The sequence below is a fragment of the Oikopleura dioica genome, chromosome 2 (genome assembly GCF_907165135.1).
Source record: "Oikopleura dioica chromosome 2, OKI2018_I68_1.0, whole genome shotgun sequence".
Taxonomy (NCBI): domain Eukaryota; kingdom Metazoa; phylum Chordata; class Appendicularia; order Copelata; family Oikopleuridae; genus Oikopleura; species Oikopleura dioica.
The window spans coordinates 7,039,836-7,062,470 of NC_137292.1; the positions used below are offsets into that span (position 1 = coordinate 7,039,836).

Consider the following 22,635-nt stretch of genomic DNA (forward strand, 5'->3'; position numbering starts at 1 on the left):
AAGCCCCTTAAATTTAAAAATCAAGGAACGGGGCTGAAACGGCCCGAAGGGCCGTCAAGCCCCTTAAATTTAAAAATCAAGGAACGGGGCTGAAACGGCCCGAAGGGCCGTCAAGCCCCTTAAATTTAAAAATCAAGGAACGGGGCTGAAACGGCCCGAAGGGCCGTCAAGCCCCTTAAATTTAAAAATCAAGGAACGGGGCTGAAACGGCCCGAAGGGCCGTCAAGCCCCTTAAATTTAAAAATCAAGGAACGGGGCTGAAACGGCCCGAAGGGCCGTCAAGCCCCTTAAATTTAAAAATCAAGGAACGGGGCTGAAACGGCCCATCCCGGATCCGTGTTTTCCAAGCTAGAAAGCTTTTGAAAAAAATGAGACGCGGGTTGGATTCGAGCTCGCCATCTCGTCTGCTCGAAGAGAAGCGCTCACCACTGAGCCAACTCCAGGGTGACAGTGCAGTGCAGTACTCGATTCATATTTCCGCGAAGAGCGCCAGCCAATCAGCGCGCAGCAGGCCTCCTTGGCAAAATATACTTTGAAGCCCTTAAAAGGGCTGAAGGGGGATTTTCTGGAAAAACAGAGGCCAGGAATGAATTTCTAGGCATTATTTTGGTGGAATCTCCAAATTTTATTAAAATGAAAAATTTTGGTCCAATCGTGCGGAACCCTAAACAGAGCTTTCTTGTCGACAATTGTTGATCCCAATCGAGGGAAGTTCAAAATGCTGAGACGAGCGTACTTTGAACCAGGCAACTTTAGCATTGATGTTCCGGATGAAGAAGAAGTGCCAAATCTTTACCAGCAGAAATCGCAAACAACAAGGACGAAGACACTTTTGGCCCGACAGAAAAGTGTTGTTGATGAAACAGAGCAAAATGAGGAGCTCGAAGATGAAGACTCTATTTTCGAGGAGACAGAAGAAGCAAAAGAAGAAAAGAGAAAAATGCCATTGACTGGAGAGAGGAAGACAGCATCTTTGTCGTACGAAAAACAGTGTTCGACAAGCTCGACTGGAAGGGAAAGTCTACGAAATCGCCCCTAATTCAATGACTCTTACCCCCGTTTTTGCCGTTGAAATGGAGAAAGACTGCGATTGCTATATCGTCACAAAAGACATCAACAACGAAACCGTCTTTAGCAACGTCTTTCAAGAAAGCTTAGAACTCGTCGTCAAGCAAATCGGAATCACAAACGAGGCAACAAAAATGGTCGAAAATCTCCGGCAATCAATTTTGAAGATAACGCTTTCTTTGAAAAACATTGTGAAGGAGCATTTTGCGATTTTCCGGCGAGTGGAAGCCTGGTTTCTTGAGATGCAAAAGACTGGAGGAGAGAATTTCAAGCTTCAAGAAACTTTGGATTATTTCATCAAGGAATTTCCGAATGGGACGCGCCGACTTTACGAAAGCCTCAATTTTCTATTTCTTTCCGTGATGGGCAGATTCACCAGAAAACCCTACAATGAAAAGATCATCAATGATCCATTTTATCAGTCATTTCAACGAATGACTCTGGATATTTTGCACGAATGGACGCTTTTTGAAACGACAATCTCGAGTGCTTGGTCGTTTGAAATGATCAAAAATAACTTGCGACGAGGGCCTATTTCGATGGAAAATGAACACTTGGACATTCATTTTTTGAGAACTCTTGGAGGGCAAGAAGCAGAAAAGTACAAAGAAACGCTCAAAAGAATTATTGACGCTCTTCAAAATCACGGAAAGGAAAATCGTGTCGTTCGCCCAAAAAGAATATTCAGCCAGGAAAGTGTCGACCAGATCAATACTTCTCGAATTACTTTCCAGAAAAGATGCCAGGAGTCTGTATCAATGCTTGACTCAAGAATCATGAAGAAGAAGCAGAGCTTGCCTAAAGAACAAAGGAAAAAATTGGGCATTGGAAGAGTTTATGAAGCATCTTTTCTGAAGGCACTAGCGAAGAGCCAGAAGTCACTCTAAGCGAGTGGAGGACTCTCGCCCAAGTGGACTCTCGCCTAAGTGGACTCCCGCCCAAAAGGACTCTCGCCCAACTTGGGCGGGAGTCCATCTTGGGCGAGAGTCCATGTGGAAATTTTCAACAATGAGAAACAGAAAGTTGGGCGAGAGTCGATCTTGGGCGAGAGTCCTCCACTCCATTTGTTAATGAATGACAAAAGAAAGCAATGAGCTGTATATAATATATATGCAATGTACTTTATATAAATAAAAGTTAGGGTTAGGGGGCACTGGGCAAAATGACAGAACAACCTTACCCGAGGGGGATAGGCTAGGGTTAGTTAGGGTTACTGAAGGTAACCCTAAGTAACCCTAGACTAGACCCCGGCATCTTAGGACCTAAGGGGCGAAGCCCCGTGGTAAGGGGCAATTAGATTTGATAATTTCGTCTGAAAAGTGGTGCAGTAGGATTGACCTTCTCTTTCAACCTAGTCGAGGACTAGCACTTTTGAGAGTTCGAGTTTTATTAGCGAAGCGCTATATTTTCACATCAAAGAATTTATGCTTTCGCTTATCTTTCTGGACAAACCGAAACAAATCTAATTGCCCTCTAACCCTAACATTAATTTATATAAAGTACATTGCATCGTTAAATGACATCTGGAGATAAATGAGAAATTCCATCATCAGAGCCAGTTGCTTGTCTTGTAGAACAGTTCACTTTTCTACAAGACAAGCAACTGGCTCTGATGATGGAATTTCTGTTCCGAAAACGTTAAGCCTGCAATAAACGAACTCAAAGTACATTGCATATATCATGTATGATATATGTTATATACAGCTTATTGCTTTCTTTGTCATTGAATAGTCATTAACAATTGGAGTGGAGGACTCACGCCCAAGATCGACTCTCGCCCAACTTTCTGTTTCTCATTGTTGAAAATTTCCACATGGACTCTCGCCCAAAGGACTCTCGCCCAACTTGGGCGGGAGTCCATCTTGGGCGGGAGTCCACTTGGGCGAGAGTCCTCTTGGGCGAGAGTCCTCCACTCACTCTAAGCATCAGAATGTACCCTCATACTATTGATATAGGAAAATCTTTAGGAAAGGTATTTAAACTATCATCTGGAAATTGTTTGCTTCATCTTTTTAGGGTGGCTTTGGCGTGGTAAGCTTTGGAACGAGACGGGACACTGGCGACCAGCTTGCTGTTAAACAAATCAATCCAATTTGGAATGCCGATGCCGAAACAATTGCATCGATGCGAGATACGATCGAAAGCGAATGCGAAGCCAGCGAAAGGCTTCATCACAAAAACATTGTCACTTATTTCGGCTTCAAAATGGAGGTAAATCTAAATCTAAATCGTCCATTGAGAGTTGACAATTGCCGTCTAGGCAAACGATTTTCTGCGAGGGCAAATGATTTACGAGTACTGTGAGCTGGATCTTTCCAAAGAAATCTACCCTGAAGGTCTTGCTCAGATCACCATTCAATCTTACGCAATCCAATTGATCGATGCAATCGAATACATGCATTCCAGTGGCTGGGTTCATCGAGATATCAAACCTGGAAATATCCTCCTTTCTCCAAGACGAGATCACAGGTAGAATTCTATGATTGCTATAGCCTATAGAAAGCTAGAATTACCGCTTTAGCGTTCTCAAACTAGCTGATCTTGGCAGTGCCCTCCTCCTAGACGAAGAGACAATCGTTGATCGGCCAAAGGCAGAAATCGGGTGCACATCGAATTACGCACCCCCAGAAGTGTTTAAGGGAAGAGTGGGCTTGACAAGTGACATTTGGTCAGTTGGCTGCACGGTGCTCGAAATGATCACTCAGAAATTGCCATGGACGGCTGATTGTTGGAAAGAGCAATTTTTTCCTGGGCCAGTTTGGAGAAAATGATTATGACATAGAAAAATGGAGAAATCCACTGGAGCACTATGAACAGAAAAAGGGAAAACTTGAGACTCTCTTTGGCGGTTCCGCGTTTATTTTGTACGCTAAAAACTTCATCAATCGGTACGTTACCTCAGCCTTGCCAAAGAAGTTAATGAACTGTTTCTGTAGATGCTTCGATCACAACCCAGAAACGAGAATCACTGCTTCCGAGCTGAAAAATCACGCATTTCTTGGACAGATAGTAACTTCCTACTCGTGGTATTGAATCTCTTCTCTCTTTGATCGATCTTTTATTTACAGATAATAATACTTAAATAAAGTGGTTTAATTCTTCCTGATCACGTGTCGGATATAGTAGCTGAAGCCTTGGCTGAAGCGCGGATTGCAGAAACTGAAAGTTATCCAGATCATCTGCTTTTTTTCAATTTACCTGTAGAAAAAGCTGTTCAAAATTGAGTTAACGTAGAGCAGCGCTACTATCACGTGCTTGGTGAAATTGCACCAGAAGAAGCTCGGCATTTTGATTTCGACGATTGTCGACAAGTTCCAATACGTAAAGAAGGGAACACGACAGACAAAGAAGCTCAGCACCAGGTTTCTCACCATTCCCAGAGAGCGCTAGAATATCTGTAATTCGGAGAAATGAGAAAAGAGAACTTGCCGATCTGACAAAAGCTCTAGAAGAATTGGACCGCGAAGTTTGCATCACGCGGCGCATTACCAACGCGTTTGCCACTACAATCACCACTGAAACAAGCTTCAAAGGGGTTGAAAAGGACAGTAGCTTACCAGAAGGAATGGTGAAGGCAAACCAAGTCCATGTCTGAAGCCATCTCGAAAAGGCTTGAGTTTCACTGGGAGGAAGTTCGCAGCTCACGAGCGGAGAAACAGTCGAGTTTTGGACGGACGAGTCGGCGGGAATGGAAGTTGAGCTGTCGTTGAAGTCGAGATTGTAGTCGGAGTTCAACACTGGCAAGTCGGGAATGAAAAAGAGCGTCTCTTCTTTGCTCTTGTCCATGAATCTGTTTTGGCATCTTCCTTGATTTTTTGATTATTTAACAAATACCGTTGTCGTTTTCTTGCCTGCGGAGGTAATTGCGAACTCGTTGGAGATCAGAAAGCTGAAGATGGGACAAGTGATCCAGAGACATCGGACCACCCAGCGGGCGAAAACTGGCGTCCTAATTGGTAATTTTTTTTCGCAAAGAGGCTTGTTTGAAAAGTACCTGTATTTTAGTAGTTTGGCAAAGTTGGCACTGACGCTAAAATATCTTACAATCAGGGACTCCAAAATCATCCAAATGGATTCTCTCAAAATGAAGCAGATGGATTTTGTGTTCAAAGTTACTTTCATTAGTAAATAATGAGTGCCTCTTTCTCCCTATTGAATAATGAGTTCCCTGTTTCCCTGTCGACTGACATGACGGCCAAGAACCAGGCGACGATGGTGAAGTTTAGATAATGAAAGAATGCCCACATCCGACAGGATAATTGACGCATTCGCTCGCTGCACATTCGGCTGAGCAGATCAAGCTGATTAGATTAACAAAAGTCTGGCAAATGAGTTATTGGCTCTGGTTCAGTCAGTGTCTTCAAAGCATCGTTTTTGCTTGATTTTCTGATTGCGCTGGAGACAGAAACCGGATTAGCCGACGGTCAAGGGATTATTTCTTGGATCAAAGATTAGTTGCTAATCAGTATTTCTATAAATTCATCAATAGATGTAATGATAGTATTGTCGAAGAAAGAGATCTAAGAGAACCTTCCTCTCTCAAAGGGGAAAAATGGTATCTCGACTGCTTCAATTAAAAATGATTGAACCTCAATTAGAATATTGGCGAGCAAAATAGCGAACACACGCAATTACAGTAATTCGCCAAGAGGCAACAGGCCCAGCCCGTTCCTGTATTCTTCAAAAGCGGAAAACTCCGGCCAGGCCATGAAATAATCCGACCAGAGCTCCAAAGGACCAAACACCAAAAACGTAAAGTCGGTGAAGGTCAAATGAATAGTGTATCGGAAGCTGGAAGTGTGCTGGCTTCGCGCTGCGGACTTTCTTGTGTAGAAATGGATCACCAGAGCGAGGAGGTTGAAAACGAGGCCGATGATCAAAACCGTTCCCTGGAAATAATCAAGTTCATCGCGAAATCCAATAAAACGATAATAATTGAATATTTTATAATAAAAAATAAGTCCATTCTTTTTTTTATTTCTCTAATAAAAGCTCACCCTTAGAATAATATACTGAATCATGTCTTTCTTCTTTCTTAAAATAGTCTTTGAAAAAATGTATCGATACGAAAATGTAAGAAAAAAAGGAGGAAAGAGCAAAGAAGAGAACTCAGGAGATGGCGCGGTTTCCAATAATATTACCTCATTAGAAAAGGTCTAATCTAACGTTAGTTAAGCAGCCCAGCTATTTCTCCGACAGAATTAATCATTTATGGAATTAACGAATCATTATGTCACTTTTGAGTCTTGTATTTCAATTTCAGATTAAACTGATGATTCCGTGTGATGATTTATGTGTATTATAAAATATAATTTATACTCTCGTCACGAGAATCCCCTGGTTTATACTTTTTTCGGCGAAAGACTATCGAATAAGAACCACTTCCAATTTGCCCGGACTGCTAGGAAATTGCAACCATACAGTAATACACCTGCTGTCAATTAGCTGCGTCATAGCTCCTTGATTGCTCCTTCCAGGAACGCAGCTTCTCAAAATTATTCAGGTGCCACATCAATTCTAGCGCCATAGCAGGAGTTTACAAGCAAGTAACTTCCGATGTTCCAATAATAATACTTACGAACAACAAACAGGCAAAAAATGAGTACAAACAGCAAGAAGCTCCAATCCCGAAAGCAGCCAACTTCTCTTCTGATGCAGTCAGCAAACGGCACCCTCTACAACGCCATCGAAGTCGACCTTCTGACCAGAGAGAAAGTCCGGGACGTCGTGGTCAAGTTCTTTCCCAAATCCTCCGTCCGAACCTACGTCGATGTCAAAGGCATTCGCTGTCCTTCGGAGATCTACTTTCACGTCAAAGCCTTTTCCCTTGCCCGTCCCTTCATCGTCGAACCACTCGACTGGATCGAGCGAGAAGATGACTTCGCGATCGCCGTGGAAAAGCCCGAAAGAACCATGGTCCATGGACTTGTTTAACTTCTGCAACAAATTCGGCGTCCAGAGCGAGAAGAGCGCGAGAATCATTTGGACATGTCGCATGCTACAAAATGCATCTGGGGGGAGTGATCTATTCTGACATCAAGGACGAAAACGAACTCATCGACCCCGACACGCTTCAAATTAAAATCATCGACTTCGGCTGCGCGAATTAGGTTCAACATCTCTACGAGAAACAATCGTGAACAGATGCCTACTAGGTCATCACGGAGAATTTGAGGATTCTACCATTTTGGAGGGAGAATTTTGGGCTTCAACGGTCTAAAATTTGTAGAAAATATCATGCGTTTTGATGGTAAGCATGTTCTCCTGTAGCATGGCAACGAGTTGATATATTTGCGAGTCAACTTGTTATCTTTTGCAAGATCAAAACGGACAAATTTATGAGTAGCTTTCCTGCAGAGAAGAGTTCCTTCAGTCTCTCCACGATTTATCTTCCTGCACCGGACAACACTCTCTTTGATGAATTATGGACTTCAGGATCGAGTTTTACCGGTTGGTTTTTACGTCGCTTTTGACTTGATGTTCCAACTCGTTGAAAGATTCAGAAGTAGATTCAGATGATTCTTTGTCTTCAATAGAAAGTGTCGAGGAGAAAGAAGAAAGGGGAGGGATTTTGTCGAGATGGACTTCTATTTTCTGTTGCACTAGAAAACGAAAAGAAATAAACCATAAAATGTGAAAAAAGAATGGCCAGTACGGGGATCGAACCCGCGACATTCGCGTTATTAGCACGACGCTCTAACCAACTGAGCTAACCGGCCTGTCGGGAAAGCTTGAATTTGACATACATATTGTCGATCTTCCATGATTCCAGAGCTCGCAAAAAGTGTCGCCCGCGCCCCCACCCCCGAAAAACGAGCGGGCACCGCGGGCGAAAAAAGCCCGCTAGGAGCCCGCTTGAAGCCCGCCTGTAGCCCGCTAACAGATTTTTCTTTATGAGATGCATACGGATGTCGAATATTGAGAATATTGTATTCCCCATCAAATATGCGTGTATTTACCGTAATACGGCCGTCTGCACTTCGCGGCTGTTATTTTTACTTACAACAGTACAAAATGCTGTCCAAATCAATAATCCTGAGAGTCCGCTAAAGAGGGTTTACGAGAGGTTCACTTCGGAAAAGCTGAATTTAAAAATTTATCAAGAGCGCGATATAGATTAGTTTCTGTATACAACAGACAAGTCAGAAAGTAAATGTAAGGCCAGTGAAAAGAAAAAGAGAAAGTAATGGAGAGCGGGATATATTTTTTATTTCTTCTTATTATATTTATTATTGGTAAGGGCTTCCTTTTGATAAATTGTTTATTAAAAATAGTGACGCTATTGATTTTAATCTGGAATGAAATTCAAAACTACATTTTTTGCAAACACTCTTCTTCAGGAAATTTTCTCAAATTATAAATTTTAAAATTGCATAACTCAAAGCCGCAAACTGACCGATTTGTTGGTAAACGGAAGCGATTACTGTTCTGACGAGTCAGCTTAGAATTTGAGAATAAAAATGAGTCTACGCAGCAGATGATGATGGTCATATGGTTACCAAGTCTGGGCTCGGCAACCTGTGTAGAAAACCTGTGTAGAAAACCTCAAGTCAAAAGCGACCTGAGCTGTAGTGAAAAGAATTCGAAAGACTGATTTGGCATTATTGGCAAGGCCTCTTCGCGGCTTTGTTTAAAAAAAAGCCGCAACGCGGCTTTCAAGAACAGCTTTTCCAAACCCTGACTCAGGTTTTTTACACAGATTGCCGAGCCCGGTTAAAAGTGTCCAAGCTGGGTTGCCTTCAGAAATTACTATTCCCACTAGCTAAGTGAAAATTGACTACTGTAATAAAATCTGGAACAATTCTTCTTTTTTTATGCGAGAAAATTGTCTTTTATTTCGTGAAAGTGCGCTGCGGCTTCGTGGCGGAAATGGAGAATTAATCGCTTTTGGCCGCATTGATTTTTGTATTCGTATATTCTGGACTGCGGTCTCGCCACCGCTCGTTTCTGGACAATTGTAAAAAGTGGGAGAAGCCACTTGATTCCCATCTGGGCGCCTTTCTCATGGACGAATGTATGGGAATGAAATGAAACATTGCCCATTCGGAAATATGAATTTTGGCAAATGCAGTTGCGGGCAGTCGCAATTTCCTTCAGTACTTGACTTGCTCGGGGATTCAAATACATTTCTGAAGCAAAGCAATGTCTACCAGACACTCTTCTTCACGATGTTCGTCCAAAATTGTGGATAAGACTCGAAATTCCTGTCCCAAAATCGTCAATTTCTCTCAAAATTTGACCAATCAGAGCGCGATTTTGTCCAAAAACCGACAATCTTGGGCTGAGATTCCTAAGTTTTGTCCACATTCTTGAAGGAAGATACATTGATACATTATATACATGTTATTGCATTTCAAACTTAATTTTTTCGATTTGTTCAAAGCAAGAGGCCGCCTATCCGGTCTATTCTAGCCCTATTCCGAATAGGCGTAAAACTCAAAACCCTTGCAAGAAGTGTCTCTGGCTGCGTATTTATTATGGAGATGAAAGGCGCATTCCGCCCATCAATATGCGCCAACAAGCGAAAAAATCCGCTAAGGCCACTTACGGCGGCGGATCATCCCTCCTGAATAAAAATAACGAAAAAAAGAGCGCTGACTTTCAAAAATCATGTTTTCACGATCTTCGAACATAGATTTTCGAACAGTCAAGTCTCTTATACTTACTTATTTGAATATTGGCACTAGAATCTAACAGAAACAGCGAAATCACCTAAGTGTGATTCTAGCTCTTTCTTTTTGAAATTTCTTGTTTATTTTTTTCTCTCAAAAAGCTCAAGAAACTTCAATAATGAGCTCGAATAAAGATTCGATTTAATTCTAGTGCCAAATTCTAGTCTTTTAGTTCAAATAGAAGACTTGGAATTTTGGCCCTAGAGGACATTCTAGACTAGTCTCGCCCAGCAACTTGTGCCCAAAACCTGAGTCAGGGCCTGAGAGATCTTGAATGAAAAGCCGCGTCGCGGCTATTTTTAAAATGAAGCCGCACAGATTAAATTGATAATATTGTTATTTTTTTTAAATTTTGCGGCTTCGTTTTCAAAAAAGCCGTCACGCGGCTTTTAATTAAGCCTCTTTCATATCCTGACTCAGGTTTTGAACACAGGCTGCCGAGCCCAAATTCTAGAGTTCTATCTTGAAAGAAACTGAAGCGGAGGAAACAAGAGAAGATAAGAATTTCCTGCCTGAAAAAGATTACCGCGCCGAAGAAAGTAAAATTTCGTCTCGGAGCGAGCGACTCAAAAGGCTGGATCCTGATTTTCTGATGTCATTTTTTGTCGGGTGCAGAAGAGAAATGGCGATATTCCGACTGAAGATGGGCGTCAATTACAATAATTTGAAGGATCTGCGAGACAAGGATGGTTATACGTTACGGAATATTTCGAATGGCCAATTTAGAACAGATTTTATGATAATTTTTTGTTACGATATTAAAATAAATTTTTGAAGAAAATATTCTTTCCTTCAAAATCGACCTCTGATTACTAAACGTAAATCATAAAAAAGGCAAAAAGAAAAATTGAGCAGCGAAAAAAGCGTCAGATGGAAAAGAGAACTCAAAATAATCCTGCCCAGATCACGGAAAATGCCCCACGTGACACTCAAAAGGTATCTTTACATTCAACCTGTAATCATTTCAGAATCATAAATTCCTATTTTAGACGATTCCGGTTAAAAACCTGACGGAAATCTTCGAAAAACTCAGTTCGCAAGAAAATCCACGAAAAGTAAAGTTCATTTTAATTATTTTTTATTTAATAATTTATTTTCTAGCGAAAACATGAAGAAGAAGAAAAAAGTTGAAAATGCGAAAATATCTTTAGAAGCCAATTAATTTAGAATCAAATCAGCATAACAAATAAATTCATCCAGCTTTTGTCCATTTTCGTAAATATTATCGATTCCGAATTTATTTGCCCCAGATAGCATAAACAAATTGTTTCCAAATTCATAATTTTGATTCATCATAAATCTGTTTTTCTATAGATTGCATTATTCATAAAGCCTTAAATAAATAATTTCCATAAAAAAGAGAGATTTTCCGTTAAAAATTCACGATTTTGTTTTTTCATTTACATTTTCATTCTTTTCTCGAATACGTGAATATGTCACGCGAAAATGGCAATTTTCGCAAAATATTAAAATAGTATATTCTTCAAACTTTTGTTCAACTAACAGTTTACTGTACGAAACTACAGTTCTTACTGTCAGTTGAACAAAAAGTTTCAGAATAAAAAAATCTAATATTTTGCGAAAATAGTCATTTTTTTGATAAATTAAGGGGTCCCCATATTAACGGGAAAACAGGGAAAATAGGGGTCCCTATTTTTATTGTCGACTTTCTATTGAAAATAATTTGGCGCGGCGCAAATTCGCGGGTTCTGAATTATGTGAGTCTCGTTTAATCAAATGGGCGACATGAGAAAAAAAGTGCAAGTCCATATTCTGTCATGTCCGGTCGTGGGATAATCGCCCCGGACTAAAACTAGCGGGGCGAAATTTCTTGATTTTCTGATGAATCTAAATCAAATTCGCCTCCCGTCCCTGTGGGAAAAAGAAAATCAGATGCTTTTCTCATTTCGCGCTTCTTTTTTGTAATTTCCAAATTACATATACAATATTTCAGCACGGGCCAGCGAAAAAAGGCGTGGCTACTAAACTGACAAGCGTGTACTTGAAAATTGATATGCTCTTTTCCTCATGCGCCATTCAAGATTGCATGGTTGCATATTGAAAAAGATCCGGAATATGCATTCCGAGATGCAAAAGGAGACATTCCGCATCCTAAATACTCCCCTAATTGATCATCTTTCTAAGAAAAATGGCGAAAGTTTAGCCTGACGCTGGGCTCTCTAAACATGGAAAACCTGTGTAAAAACCTGAGTCAGGCCCCTGAAAAAGCGATTTTTAGCTTTTTAAAATACTGACTCAGGTTTATGAACAGGTAACTGAGCCCACGTCAGGCGGCCTGACTCAGGCCTGCGCTCGGCAACCTGTGTAGACCTGTGCGGAACCTGATTCAGGCTGCATTGATAAAAAAGGTCATTTTGCGAAGCCTGACTCAGGTTTTTCACACAGGTTTCCGAGCCCAGGCCTGAGTCAGGCCGCCTGATGTGGGCTCAGTTACCTGTGTATAAACCTGAGTCAGGATTTCAAAAAGCTAAAAATCGCTTTTTCAGGATCCTGACTCAGGTTTTTACACAGGTTTCCGAGCCCAGAGAAAAAGACTTTTTCGTTGGAAAATTAAAAAGCTCAGTTTCCGTTGCTGGCATTTTTTTCAACAAAATATTCGGAACTGATTAAAACATCTTCAAAAAAGTTTTCTTGCTTCTATTTCCGCTGACAAAAGGGTGGACCGGAAAATGTACAATAGTAATTATATGCGGAACAAAATGCTCAATCGAATGCCATCGAAGGCGCGCGCCGCCTGAGAGTTCCGCTCTTGAAGACTTCCGAAAAACAATCCCTTCCGCTATGCAAAAATCAAAACTAACCGCCGAGGAGACAAGAATAGCTGAATACTGATTTGAAATCAGTGATTTCCAAAAAAGAAAGAAGGAAAAAATCGGAAATGGATTTCTCATGGGAAAATTTTTATGAAAATTAGTAAAAAAAATGACCATTTTGGGTCATTACCGGCATTTTACCAGGGCTTGGAAGATGTCCAATAAAAGCCGCGTAGCGGCTTTTTTAAGAAAAGAAGCCGCAAAGCGTTTTCGCCAAAATTTCTGACCTGATTGGAAAGAAAGTTTTGCGAAGCCGCTTCGCGGCTTTGTTTCCAAAAAAGCCGCTACGCGGCTTTTAATTGAAGATCTTTCAGACCCTGACGCAGGTTTCCTATACAGTTCGCCGGGCCCAGGTTATAATACCGACCGATTTTCTTTATTTTCCAATTCTGAGATTGAGGCTGAAACTGTGAGGAAACTTCTTTCCTTTGCGGTGCTAGACACATTTCATCTTTTAGTCAAGCTGTCGCTGGAAATTAAAATGCCAGTGTGTATACCTATTATAACGCGTATTCATAACGCGTCAAGCCGTTCCGATTTACTATCGCCAGTGCTTCCTATTCCATCCTTTAGATTTCGAAATCCCAATCTTTGCAACTTTCGTACAGATCGATAGCTAAGTCCTCGGAAGCGCTAGAATGATCAGATAATGATTGTATTTGCAAACAATTTGCGGGGAATGCCGGTTTTGGTTTTATTCAGTTTCGAAGTTCCAAAGAGGGCTATAATCAATCGCAATTCTTGGTCGGCATAATTCGATTCAACCTTATCAATCGAGGAATTTACTTCCGATTTTACGTTTTTGAAATCGTTTTTCTTTCCTCTTTCTCTCAAGAGTAATTTTCTTCTAAGGAGGTATGCGCAAATTGATGCATTTTCCGGGCCTTTTTGGTTGAGTTATTTATATTAGAGTAAGGGTTAAGATAAGGGCTAGTGTTAGGGTTAGGGCACCCTTAAAATCAGAGCTCGACAACCTGTGTAGAAAACCTGAGTCAGGTTCTGAGAGGGTTAAATTTGAAGCCACTGCTTTTGTAAAGCTATTTTTTAGGGTAAGGGTAGGGATACCCTTAACGTCCGATCTCAGAGCCTGTGTAGAAAACCTGAGTCAGGTTCTGAGAGAGCTAAATGTGAACCCCTGCTTTTCATAAGCTTTTTGGAGCTCTCTCAAAACCTGACTCAGGTTTTCTACACAGGCTCTGAGATCGGACGTTAAGGGTATCCCTACCCTTACCCTAAAAAATAGCTTTACAAAAGCAGGAGCTTCAAATTTAACCCGAACCCAGTTGCCGACCCTTTTAGGAAGAACCTTTAGTAATTGAAACTACATGGGTTTGCACTATTTTCAGCGCTTGTCAAAAGTGCGATTTTCTAGTTTGTAATTTTTGTGTATAAAAATATTATGCGTTGACAATTTGAGGCGGATACTGATTCCGGAAGTAGAATAAAATTAATTTGAGAATAAAATCACAACTCAAAATAATCAAAATCTCATTTTAGAAGAACATCGAAGGTAAATATAAAAATTAGTGTTTTCAGTAAACATTTTTTCTTTCAGACTCAGAAAAAACGCTGATTTGTTTTGAAATTTTGAAAGTGAAGGAAAAGCCCTTCTTGGCTTTTGCCCAGAATAAGGCGCTAGAATGAGGCGCTAGAATCATGGGAAGAAAGAGCTGCTTCGCGATCAAGTGGGCCTTGTTGTCTTGAAAAATTTGAAAATTTCCTCTTGCGCATTTTTGGCACTTGATGCTGCGGCAACAAATTCAAATTATTCAAAACGCGCCTTTACGGGGTTAATGAAAATTATACCAAATATTCACGGAAGCGCTAAGCAACTTTGTTTTCGTTGACGCCGCCGAAATTAAGGGGGTGTCTCAGTTTTCCTTTTTCTCGTAAAAAAGTTCGACTTTCTTTCTTATTCAAAAAAAAATTGCCATGAAAGATTCATGCGCTAATCCAGGCTAATTATGCCTGTTTGAGATTGACTGACATTATCACGTGAAAGAAGCGGGAGCGAGTCAGCTGAGCTGGGTTTTTTCAAGGGTGGAAGTGGCGGCACCCCTTTCAAATTGACCAAAACTGTATACAAGCACTGACAAACAAGAATACAAGAATACATGTTTTGCATATCAATAGTACTTCTCGACCCGCACAACAAAGCTTTTAGCGGCGATGAGTAGTACTGCTATAAATTATAAATATTTTTTCGCAAAAAGAAATATCAAAAATCTAAAAATAAAGCAATTTTTTATTTAGTGATGTTTTTAAATTGAATCTGTCCATTTTGATAATTGTCCATTATTTTCAATTTTGCATCAGAAATTCTTTTTAATATGTTTTTCATCCCATTACCGGGGCTAGGCGTGACGGGTTAGCACTGACCCAGGTGCGTTTGCGCCTTTATTTTTTTAATAATTGTTGAAGATTTGAAGATTCTTGCTCTTTTTGATCAATTTTTCACACTTGCCTCGCAAATGTTGATTTGAGACATATGGTCAAATTGAAATCTACAAAAAAGAACCCAATGCTTCGAAGTTATATAAATCTTAGATTTTTCATTTTCACAGAAAATCTTTGACTTACTATTTAGGGTTAGGGCTAGAGTAAAGTTAAGGGTTAGGGTTACGATCAGAGTTGGTAAAAAAGTATACTTCACTCGCCCTTCAGAATGAAGTATACTTCATGAAGTATACTTCAGGGCGTTGCAGGGCGTTGAAGGGCGTGAAGTGTACTTCCGCACTTCCCTCTACTTCAACCGCCCTTCCGCCCTTCACTCTACTTCAACTTGGTTCTGTCGGCCATCAGAATCCATCCGCCAGAATTTTTTCAAATTTTACGCTTATTGGCTCTCAGGCGCCATGATTTAAATCACGCTGATTGTGGCAGATGAAGTGGCAGCGAAAGTTTTCGATAAGAACCGATAGCTGAAGTATACTTCAGCGCGTGAAGTATACTTCAGAGCCATTTCGTACTTCACCGCCCTTCAAGAATGAAGGGCGCCCTGCAGATTTTTGAAGGGCGGGGGGAAGTATACTTTTTTCCAGCTCTGGTTACGATCTTTGCTGAAAATCTAGAAACAAGGCTCGGCAACCTGTGTAGAAAACCTGAGTCAGGGTCTTAAAGATCAGAAATGAAAAGCCGCGCAGCTGCTTTTTTAAATACAAAGACGCAAAGCGGCTTCGCTAATATTGCCAACAATCTGAGTTTGTTTATTTGAAGGCTTAACGTTTTCGGAACAGTAATTCCATCATCAGAGCCGTTGAAGTCTTGAGATAACTGTAGATCTTTTCAAAAATCAGACAAATCTATCAAAAAATTTAGCGAAGCCACTTTGCGGCTTTGTTTCTGAAAAAGCCGCTGCGCTGCTTTTAATTTCAGTTCTCCCAGACCCTTACTCAGGTTTTCAACACAGGTTGCCGAACCAAATCTTGAAGCCGCTCCGCGCGGCTAATTTTCTTTTCGACTCGAAGCCGCAAGCGGCTTCTCGACTTTCCGATTAAGGCTTCTTATTTGACAGATTACTGTAAAATCCAAGAAGGTACCTGTAAGTATATGTATTGGAAAGATGAGTGCTTTTGGCTGTGAAATGAAGCGCGTGGAGATATGCGAATTGGAATGCATTTTCAATGCGTATTTCGCGCATTTGCGAATTATTTAAAAATGAAGGCGGCTCGGCCACTCCATTTTCGGGAAATAAAAATGCATCGATATTATCATGTCCTAATCGACATGCATGTCAAACGGGGCGTACTCTGACAGGCTAATTTTGAATATTGAATTACTCCTTCTCAATTATCCTCTAATTAGATATTTACAGATAATATTCCCAATCGACAATATTTCGACTGCTCTTCTTCGATCAAAACGCTAAAATGTCAATTTGAATTGTAATTAATTCTTATTCGGAAACACGCTTCCTTCGGTATAGTCAATTTAGATGTGCGTAAATGATTATGGTGGAAAATGTAGGTCAATGCCTCAAATTAAATGAATTTTTGTCGCGATTCGCGAATTTATTAGAAATTATAATTATGGAGAGAATGAGAGAGTCGTTTTTGAACGCTCTTACGTCTTGACTTTATTACGAAAGATTTCCAAAATGGAGAAAAAGTACGAGAATAGATCTCGATCGATTTTCGCGTGACTCTTCCTTTTCCGGAATTTCGCGAATTTTTCCTGGCAAAAGGAAAGTATAAGAAAGCATTACACGCGTTCTGAAAAAAGCTCTAGAATCAGCTTTAAATATACTCTGGTCACCCGACTGAGAACAGTCTAACCCGATCGTTGGGGACACCCTTAAGGGGAAAAAATTTCGAAAAGTCGTTTAAGAAAAGCCGCGCGCGGCTTCTTTTATCGGCTTCTAAACGCTAAAAATCTCCGCGCACGCGTATTTGTTTACTCCCCAACACAACACCTTCCCCTCCCCCAGCCTCTTCTGAGTCTTTTGAGTAATTTCCGCTCGGTGGCGCTTTCAATATTTTATTCAAATTATTCGCCGCCGCTTATTCGTCTGAGCATACGAGTCGCGCGCCGCTCCGCCCGTGCGCCGGCGCAAAAAGAAAAATGCTCTCTTCCGCCCTCTTGGCGCCGCGCAACTGCTCCCTCCCTCCATAACTCGAGAAAAGAGCATATTGTGCGTACCATATTCAATCAGAGAATTATATCCACGCATATACCTTCTCAAAAAAACAAAAAACTTTCAAACTTCATTTTTAAAAATTCAAGAAAAAATGACAACAGAAACGAGCCAAAACGAGCCAGAGCCAGTTGAAAAGAAGCCGACAACTGAATTTCTCCAAGTTCCAACATCTTCGCCAAAACACGTGACGGCAGGTAGAGCCACGCCAAGTCCAACAGGGACAGCTGTAGCGAGCCAGAGCACGGCGGGGACGCCAAGTGCGGTTTCAGAGGGACAAGATGGGATGATCGCAAAACTCCTCGAGCACTTTCAACAGCAACAGCAGCAACAACAAGTCCACGCTCAAACACAAGGTAAGAGATTAGAACAAATTTTAGAAATTGTAAATCGAATTAGTCGTAAAACTAGCCGATTGCATCTTTTGACTCAAAAAACGACCACCAAATCATAGAATTCATAGGTTGAATAAATCGGTCTCGAAAGCCGCGCGCGGCTTTCTAGACGATTTCAACTAAATATTCAGTCTTCATTTTCAAACGAACATTTTAATGAACAATAACAACTAACCCTAACCCTAACCGTTGAGGCGGACAGTAACCCTACATTAGGGTCCATTTTTCACTAAAATTCTTGTTTTTAGCTATTTTTGACACCTAAAAAATACATTTTCTATTTTTTTCATTTTTAGAAGTAGATAAAGAAAAAGATAGCTGGCTCGGAATAGGCCGCCTAAATCTGTTTGAAGCGTTCATAATGAGGATGCAAATCGCGTAAATATTTCCAACCACAGCAATCCAACAGGGCCAAAAATAAATATTTGATCATGGATATATATTTGAATATCTTTCGTAAGCCCAGGGCGGCCTTTCTGTGGCGGCTTATTTTATGCCAAATGATAAATATATAAATCCGCAGAGTCTGTTTCGCACTTTGGAGGTGTCATCTAATCGTATCAACAAAAATATAACTCCATAAACAGCTCATTTTTAAGGTGCTCAAAAGTCAAATGAGTTTTTTTACTAGAAAAAAATTAATTAATATTAAAAATTATTATTTAAACAAAAACAAAGTTTAGATATTGAAAAATAAGGGGGTCTCTGTCTTAAATAACTATTTTCAGAAGATATTTCTCCAAAAATTAATATACTGACACCCTTATTTTTTCTCTCTTTCAATTGATAAAACCCTTATCTTTGATTTATAAAGGCTTAATTTTTAAAATTCAAAATTTTTTTTAATAAAAATTTCAATCAAAGTTGTCTTACTTTTGGTAAAAAGAGACTCTGAAAATCTAAAATTAGACTGAAGTTGAATTTATTGTTATTTTTTTTCTGGAGCTAGAATTTTTATTTGCAGCTTATCAGAATTATAATTAATAAATCGACTTTTTTATGATCGATGTTTTTTGAAATATCAAAAATAATAAAATAATGACTTATTTGTTTTGAATTTATTTGGATAAATGCGGTGCGGGTTTTTGCACCTCGGGACTGATGGGTAGTTAAATCCGAATGAGATTTTATTTAGAATAAACAGATACAAACCCAACGCGGCTTTTTCATCAAGATTTATTTGAAAAGGAAATCAAACAGACACAGGCTCCTGTAAAAAGTAGCTACTCGGCGATTTCCGAGATTTCCGCAATAAACAATCTCATTTTCGTTCCTCTTCATTCCTAGCTCATTATTATTGAAATCAATTTGGTTCTTGAAATAAGCGACTTCCGACAAGCACTTCCGAGTCTTTTTCTTGAACATCGTGTTTTATTTATTTTTAGGACAACCCTGGGCGAATGCGTACACGAATCAACAACTAGCAATCACCATTCAAATGCAAGCTTCTTTGACCAACATTCAATGTAAGTTTCTTCATTCAAACTACCACGAATCTAATCCCAACTTTAGCAATCGAAAAGAAGCTGGAAAAAAGCGCGGAAAACTTCGCAGAACTCCTCGATCAATTCTCAAAAGCGTCTCGTTCTCCTGAGCAAAAGCACTCGCCCAGTTCCCCATCATTCCAAAGCGGCAGTAACTCGCTCCGGGGAAAGTTCCGCGATTCCGACATTTCCACCGGCAGCAATGGTACGTCACAGCATTCCGGCTCGTCGTCGTCTGCTTCCTCCTTGATGCGTCCCCAGCATGGGCTTCCTCCCCTAGCGATGAGAGGACGGCCACATTTCCATCCCGGAACCATGGATGAAAATATTCAAGTAAGTTTTTTTTCCGCCAGAGATATTGATTTCTCTTCTCTTATCGAAGACTTTAGGGCACTAACTACCATTAGCTTGCGGAAACCTGGTCTCGGCAATCTGTGTTGAAAACCTAAGTCAGGCTCTTGAAGAGCTGACATTAAAAGCCGCGCAGCGGCTTTTTTAAAAACAAAGCCGCGAAGCGGCTTTGCCTGAATTTACGATAGATTTTGATGGTTATATTAGCGAAGCCGCTTCGCGGTTTCGTTTTTAAAAAAGCCGCTACGCGGCTTTTCATTTTAGCTCTTCCAGAGCCTGACTCAGGTTTTTTACTCAGGTTGCCAAGCCCAGCCAGTGGCACCATGATTCGCTGAAAACACACAAATTTGTCCAGCTGAGTATGGACGGGTTAATACCATCAGAACGAGCTGAAGGGTCTGATCTTTACTGGGAATACTTAGTTATGGACGTAGCCATTGATTTAAATGTAAAAGTCAAATTCGGTAGTCATTGTGCGGTCGGCCCTCCACCTGGTCATCCCCCCGCGTCAACGGTCATTTTGAAATAAATTCGGGCACCTGCATTATTCTCGTGAATTTATTAACATACGCCCTGAGAAGAGCCCTTTCTTAACGTAACTCAGAGAGAAAAAATGACCTTTTCGCAGAATATTTTTTGATATTCAAAAAAGCGGGGAGATTAAAAAGCTCCTTTTCGGAGGACTCATCGTATTCTCTCTTGCATAATCCCCTGGTGCGCGTTTGAGTATTCCTCGTGAATCAAAAATTTTTATTTTTTGCATTATCTCGCCACAGGTTATGCAGAAGGCGGGACCCCGCTTGTCATGAGCAACTTTCAATTTTTTCTCTTCCATTTTTTTTGAATTTTTTGCAAAATCGCATCGTTTAGTGCATAAAATACAAATCAGCGGGCGTGAGAAAGAAACCGAAACGCCACAGACATTCAGTCGCAACAAATGCAAAAAAAACGACAAAAATAAAAATGGAAGAGGAGAGAATGGGATTCCCAGCCTCTTCTCTGAAGAAACCGTCTGCGGCCCTTCATTTTTTTCAAAAAGAAAAAGCCGCGCGCGGCTTCGGAGATCACGAGGGAAAGAAAAAACTTGATCTCGAAAGCCGCGCGCGGCTTTTTCCAGGCCTTCGAAAAGCAGGCTTAGGTTGTAAGTCTTATTATGGCTTTTTCTTAACCCATTTGTTCGTCATGGCCATTTTCTTGGACATTTGCTTTTTCGACTCGGAAGTGTTCCAAGGACTCATGAGGTGGAAGTGCCAGCACCTGACACGGGGCCCAGTAACTTCATTTGCTTTTTAATCTCCGGTCGGGCAAATTTTGCAGCTTTTGGCAATATTATTTTTTTGACTTGCATGCAGTACAGGTGGCCATTCGGCTCGCCTGACCCAACCCATGTATAATACTACGCTATGTTAATGAAATTCAGCAAGATAAACCACCACCTGCCGGAAAAAGAATTAGAGCCAGAAAAAAGTTCTTTTTCTTGCGAATTAGAAAATTCAAATTGAATTAAAAGCATTAGGCTTTAATATTCAGTAAAAATTGATAAAAAAATGATGCGAAAATTTGGGTCGTGGAAATCTTGCGAAAATGATTTCATCTTTATGACGCGGGGGAAATCATTAATGTAAATTTTCAATCATGAAAAAACGATTCACGCGAAAATTATGTATAATTTTTTCCTAAACAAGCGATTGCGTAAGATTTCCGATGATGGTCAGATTGGAACATTACTGATGCTTGAATTTTTAGCTTGAAGAATTGGACAGATTCGCGAAGGAATTCAAGCAAAAGCGGATCAAGCTCGGCTTCACTCAAGGAGACGTCGGAGTCGCTATGGGAAGATTGTATGGAAGCGACTTTTCGCAAACGACGATTTCGCGTTTTGAAGCGCTCAATCTTAGGTAACCAGTTTTCTCCCCACCCAAATGAGACGATTTCCTTTAGTTTCAAAAACATGTGCAAGCTGAAACCAATTCTCGAGCGCTGGCTAGAAGACGCGGAACGCTACCTGACTCCGAATCAACAGTCCTTGTCCACTGAAGCTCAGTTGGAAAGCGCGAGACGCAGGAAGAAGCGAACCTCAATCGACAATTCTGTCAAAGGTACTTAGCTTATTGTTTTGTCGAAATTCGCGAGTTAGGTAATGAGCTGCTTAGCTGCCAAAAATGCACGTGGGTGAATACACGGTGGTTTATTCACGGCCTGAATGTGGCATTATTAGCTTGAATGTCGTGGAATATCGCGACTAACACCACGAATATTATACAAACGAATAATCATATTCCATGAGCGCGAATTTCAAGCAAAATCGATAAATGTCATCTTCAAAAACGCTTGAAAATTTCATGAATCAAAATTCAAATTTCACTAAATGTCACTAAATTTTGTTCTTTTAACTGAACTAATCATTTAGTAGCTTTGGAAATGCATTTCCTTCGAAACTCCCGACCAACCAGCGCCGAAATCACGCAACTGGCCGAAGACCTTGAAATGGAGCGAGAAACCGTGCGAGTTTGGTTTTGTAATCGGCGACAAAAGGAAAAAAGAATCGGCAGTCACGGAGAGGTACTAAGAGGACTATCCGAAGAGCGGGGAATGAGTGAGATTAGGAGCAGTCAAATGAGATGCAAATTTGGAGCTCATTTCAATCCAATAATAGAAGGATGAGCACCTGCGCATTTCGGAATGTGACAGGGGCTTGTTTAGGTCAAGCGCGGGTCGAGCGAATATTTTGAAAGAAATATTTTTTTGAGAATAGGCCTTACTTCATTCAGCCCTCACTTGAAACCCCGACTCTGCATGAATTTCAATTAGTCACTAACTCCGTTCTTTTCAGGAGGAAAACGCATCGATTCAAGACTCCGAGCCAACATCTCCAGTTGGCACTACTCACCCGACCCTGCCAGCTTCCAGCCCGATTGCCCAAGTTTCGCAAATCCCTCAGATTCCCGTCTCCATTCCCCTTTCGATCCAGAACGCTGACTTCTACCAGAACTTAGTCAACATGCAAAAGAGCGGAGGACTATTCGGAAATATGGCCTCCGAGATTCCGAAGCTGCCAAACTTTGGTTTCTTCCCTCAAATTCCGCAAATATCGGCGCCAAATCAAATGGCAGAGATAACTGAGCTTCCAACTGCACAGTAAGAGTTACTGTATATCCCCGTCACAGCTTTATAAATATATTTTCACTGTATAATAAA

General features: G+C 40.7%; 2 protein-coding genes and 1 non-coding gene across 3 annotated transcripts; 2 read left to right on the plus strand and 1 right to left on the minus strand.

Annotated features, from left to right (window-relative positions):
• The first annotated feature begins 2,946 nt into the window (after nt 1–2,946).
• On the plus strand, nt 2,947–4,170 carry LOC145699276 (uncharacterized). Its single transcript, XM_081776544.1, has 5 exons — nt 2,947–3,040; nt 3,085–3,279; nt 3,329–3,537; nt 3,590–3,956; nt 4,005–4,170. Exons 1-4 carry the CDS (start codon nt 2,999–3,001, stop codon nt 3,837–3,839), a joined length of 696 nt encoding a protein of 231 aa, XP_081632670.1. The 5' UTR covers nt 2,947–2,998; the 3' UTR covers nt 3,840–3,956; nt 4,005–4,170.
• A 3,543-nt stretch (nt 4,171–7,713) lies between these two features.
• TRNAI-AAU (transfer RNA isoleucine (anticodon AAU)) lies at nt 7,714–7,787 on the minus strand. Its single transcript has one exon. It is a non-coding gene; the product is annotated as a tRNA-Ile (tRNA).
• Nucleotides 7,788–17,242: 9,455 nt separating this feature from the next.
• On the plus strand, nt 17,243–22,632 carry LOC145699771 (uncharacterized). Its single transcript, XM_081777033.1, has 7 exons — nt 17,243–17,563; nt 18,988–19,068; nt 19,115–19,419; nt 21,184–21,335; nt 21,379–21,536; nt 21,848–21,999; nt 22,271–22,632. Exons 1-7 carry the CDS (start codon nt 17,302–17,304, stop codon nt 22,577–22,579), a joined length of 1,419 nt encoding a protein of 472 aa, XP_081633159.1. The 5' UTR covers nt 17,243–17,301; the 3' UTR covers nt 22,580–22,632.
• The last annotated feature ends 3 nt before the right edge of the window (nt 22,633–22,635 follow it).

Coding starts and splice junctions, on each gene's coding strand:
- LOC145699276 (XM_081776544.1), top strand. CDS start 2,999: ATGTACCCTCATACTATTGATATAGGAAAATCTTTAGGAAAG. Junction 3,280..3,328: donor ATTTCGGCTTCAAAATGGAG/GTAAATCTAAAT, acceptor ATTGCCGTCTAG/GCAAACGATTTTCTGCGAGG. Junction 3,538..3,589: donor TCTCCAAGACGAGATCACAG/GTAGAATTCTAT, acceptor TTACCGCTTTAG/CGTTCTCAAACTAGCTGATC.
- LOC145699771 (XM_081777033.1), top strand. CDS start 17,302: ATGACAACAGAAACGAGCCAAAACGAGCCAGAGCCAGTTGAAAAGAAG. Junction 21,336..21,378: donor TTTGAAGCGCTCAATCTTAG/GTAACCAGTTTT, acceptor GATTTCCTTTAG/TTTCAAAAACATGTGCAAGC. Junction 21,537..21,847: donor AATCGACAATTCTGTCAAAG/GTACTTAGCTTA, acceptor CTAATCATTTAG/TAGCTTTGGAAATGCATTTC.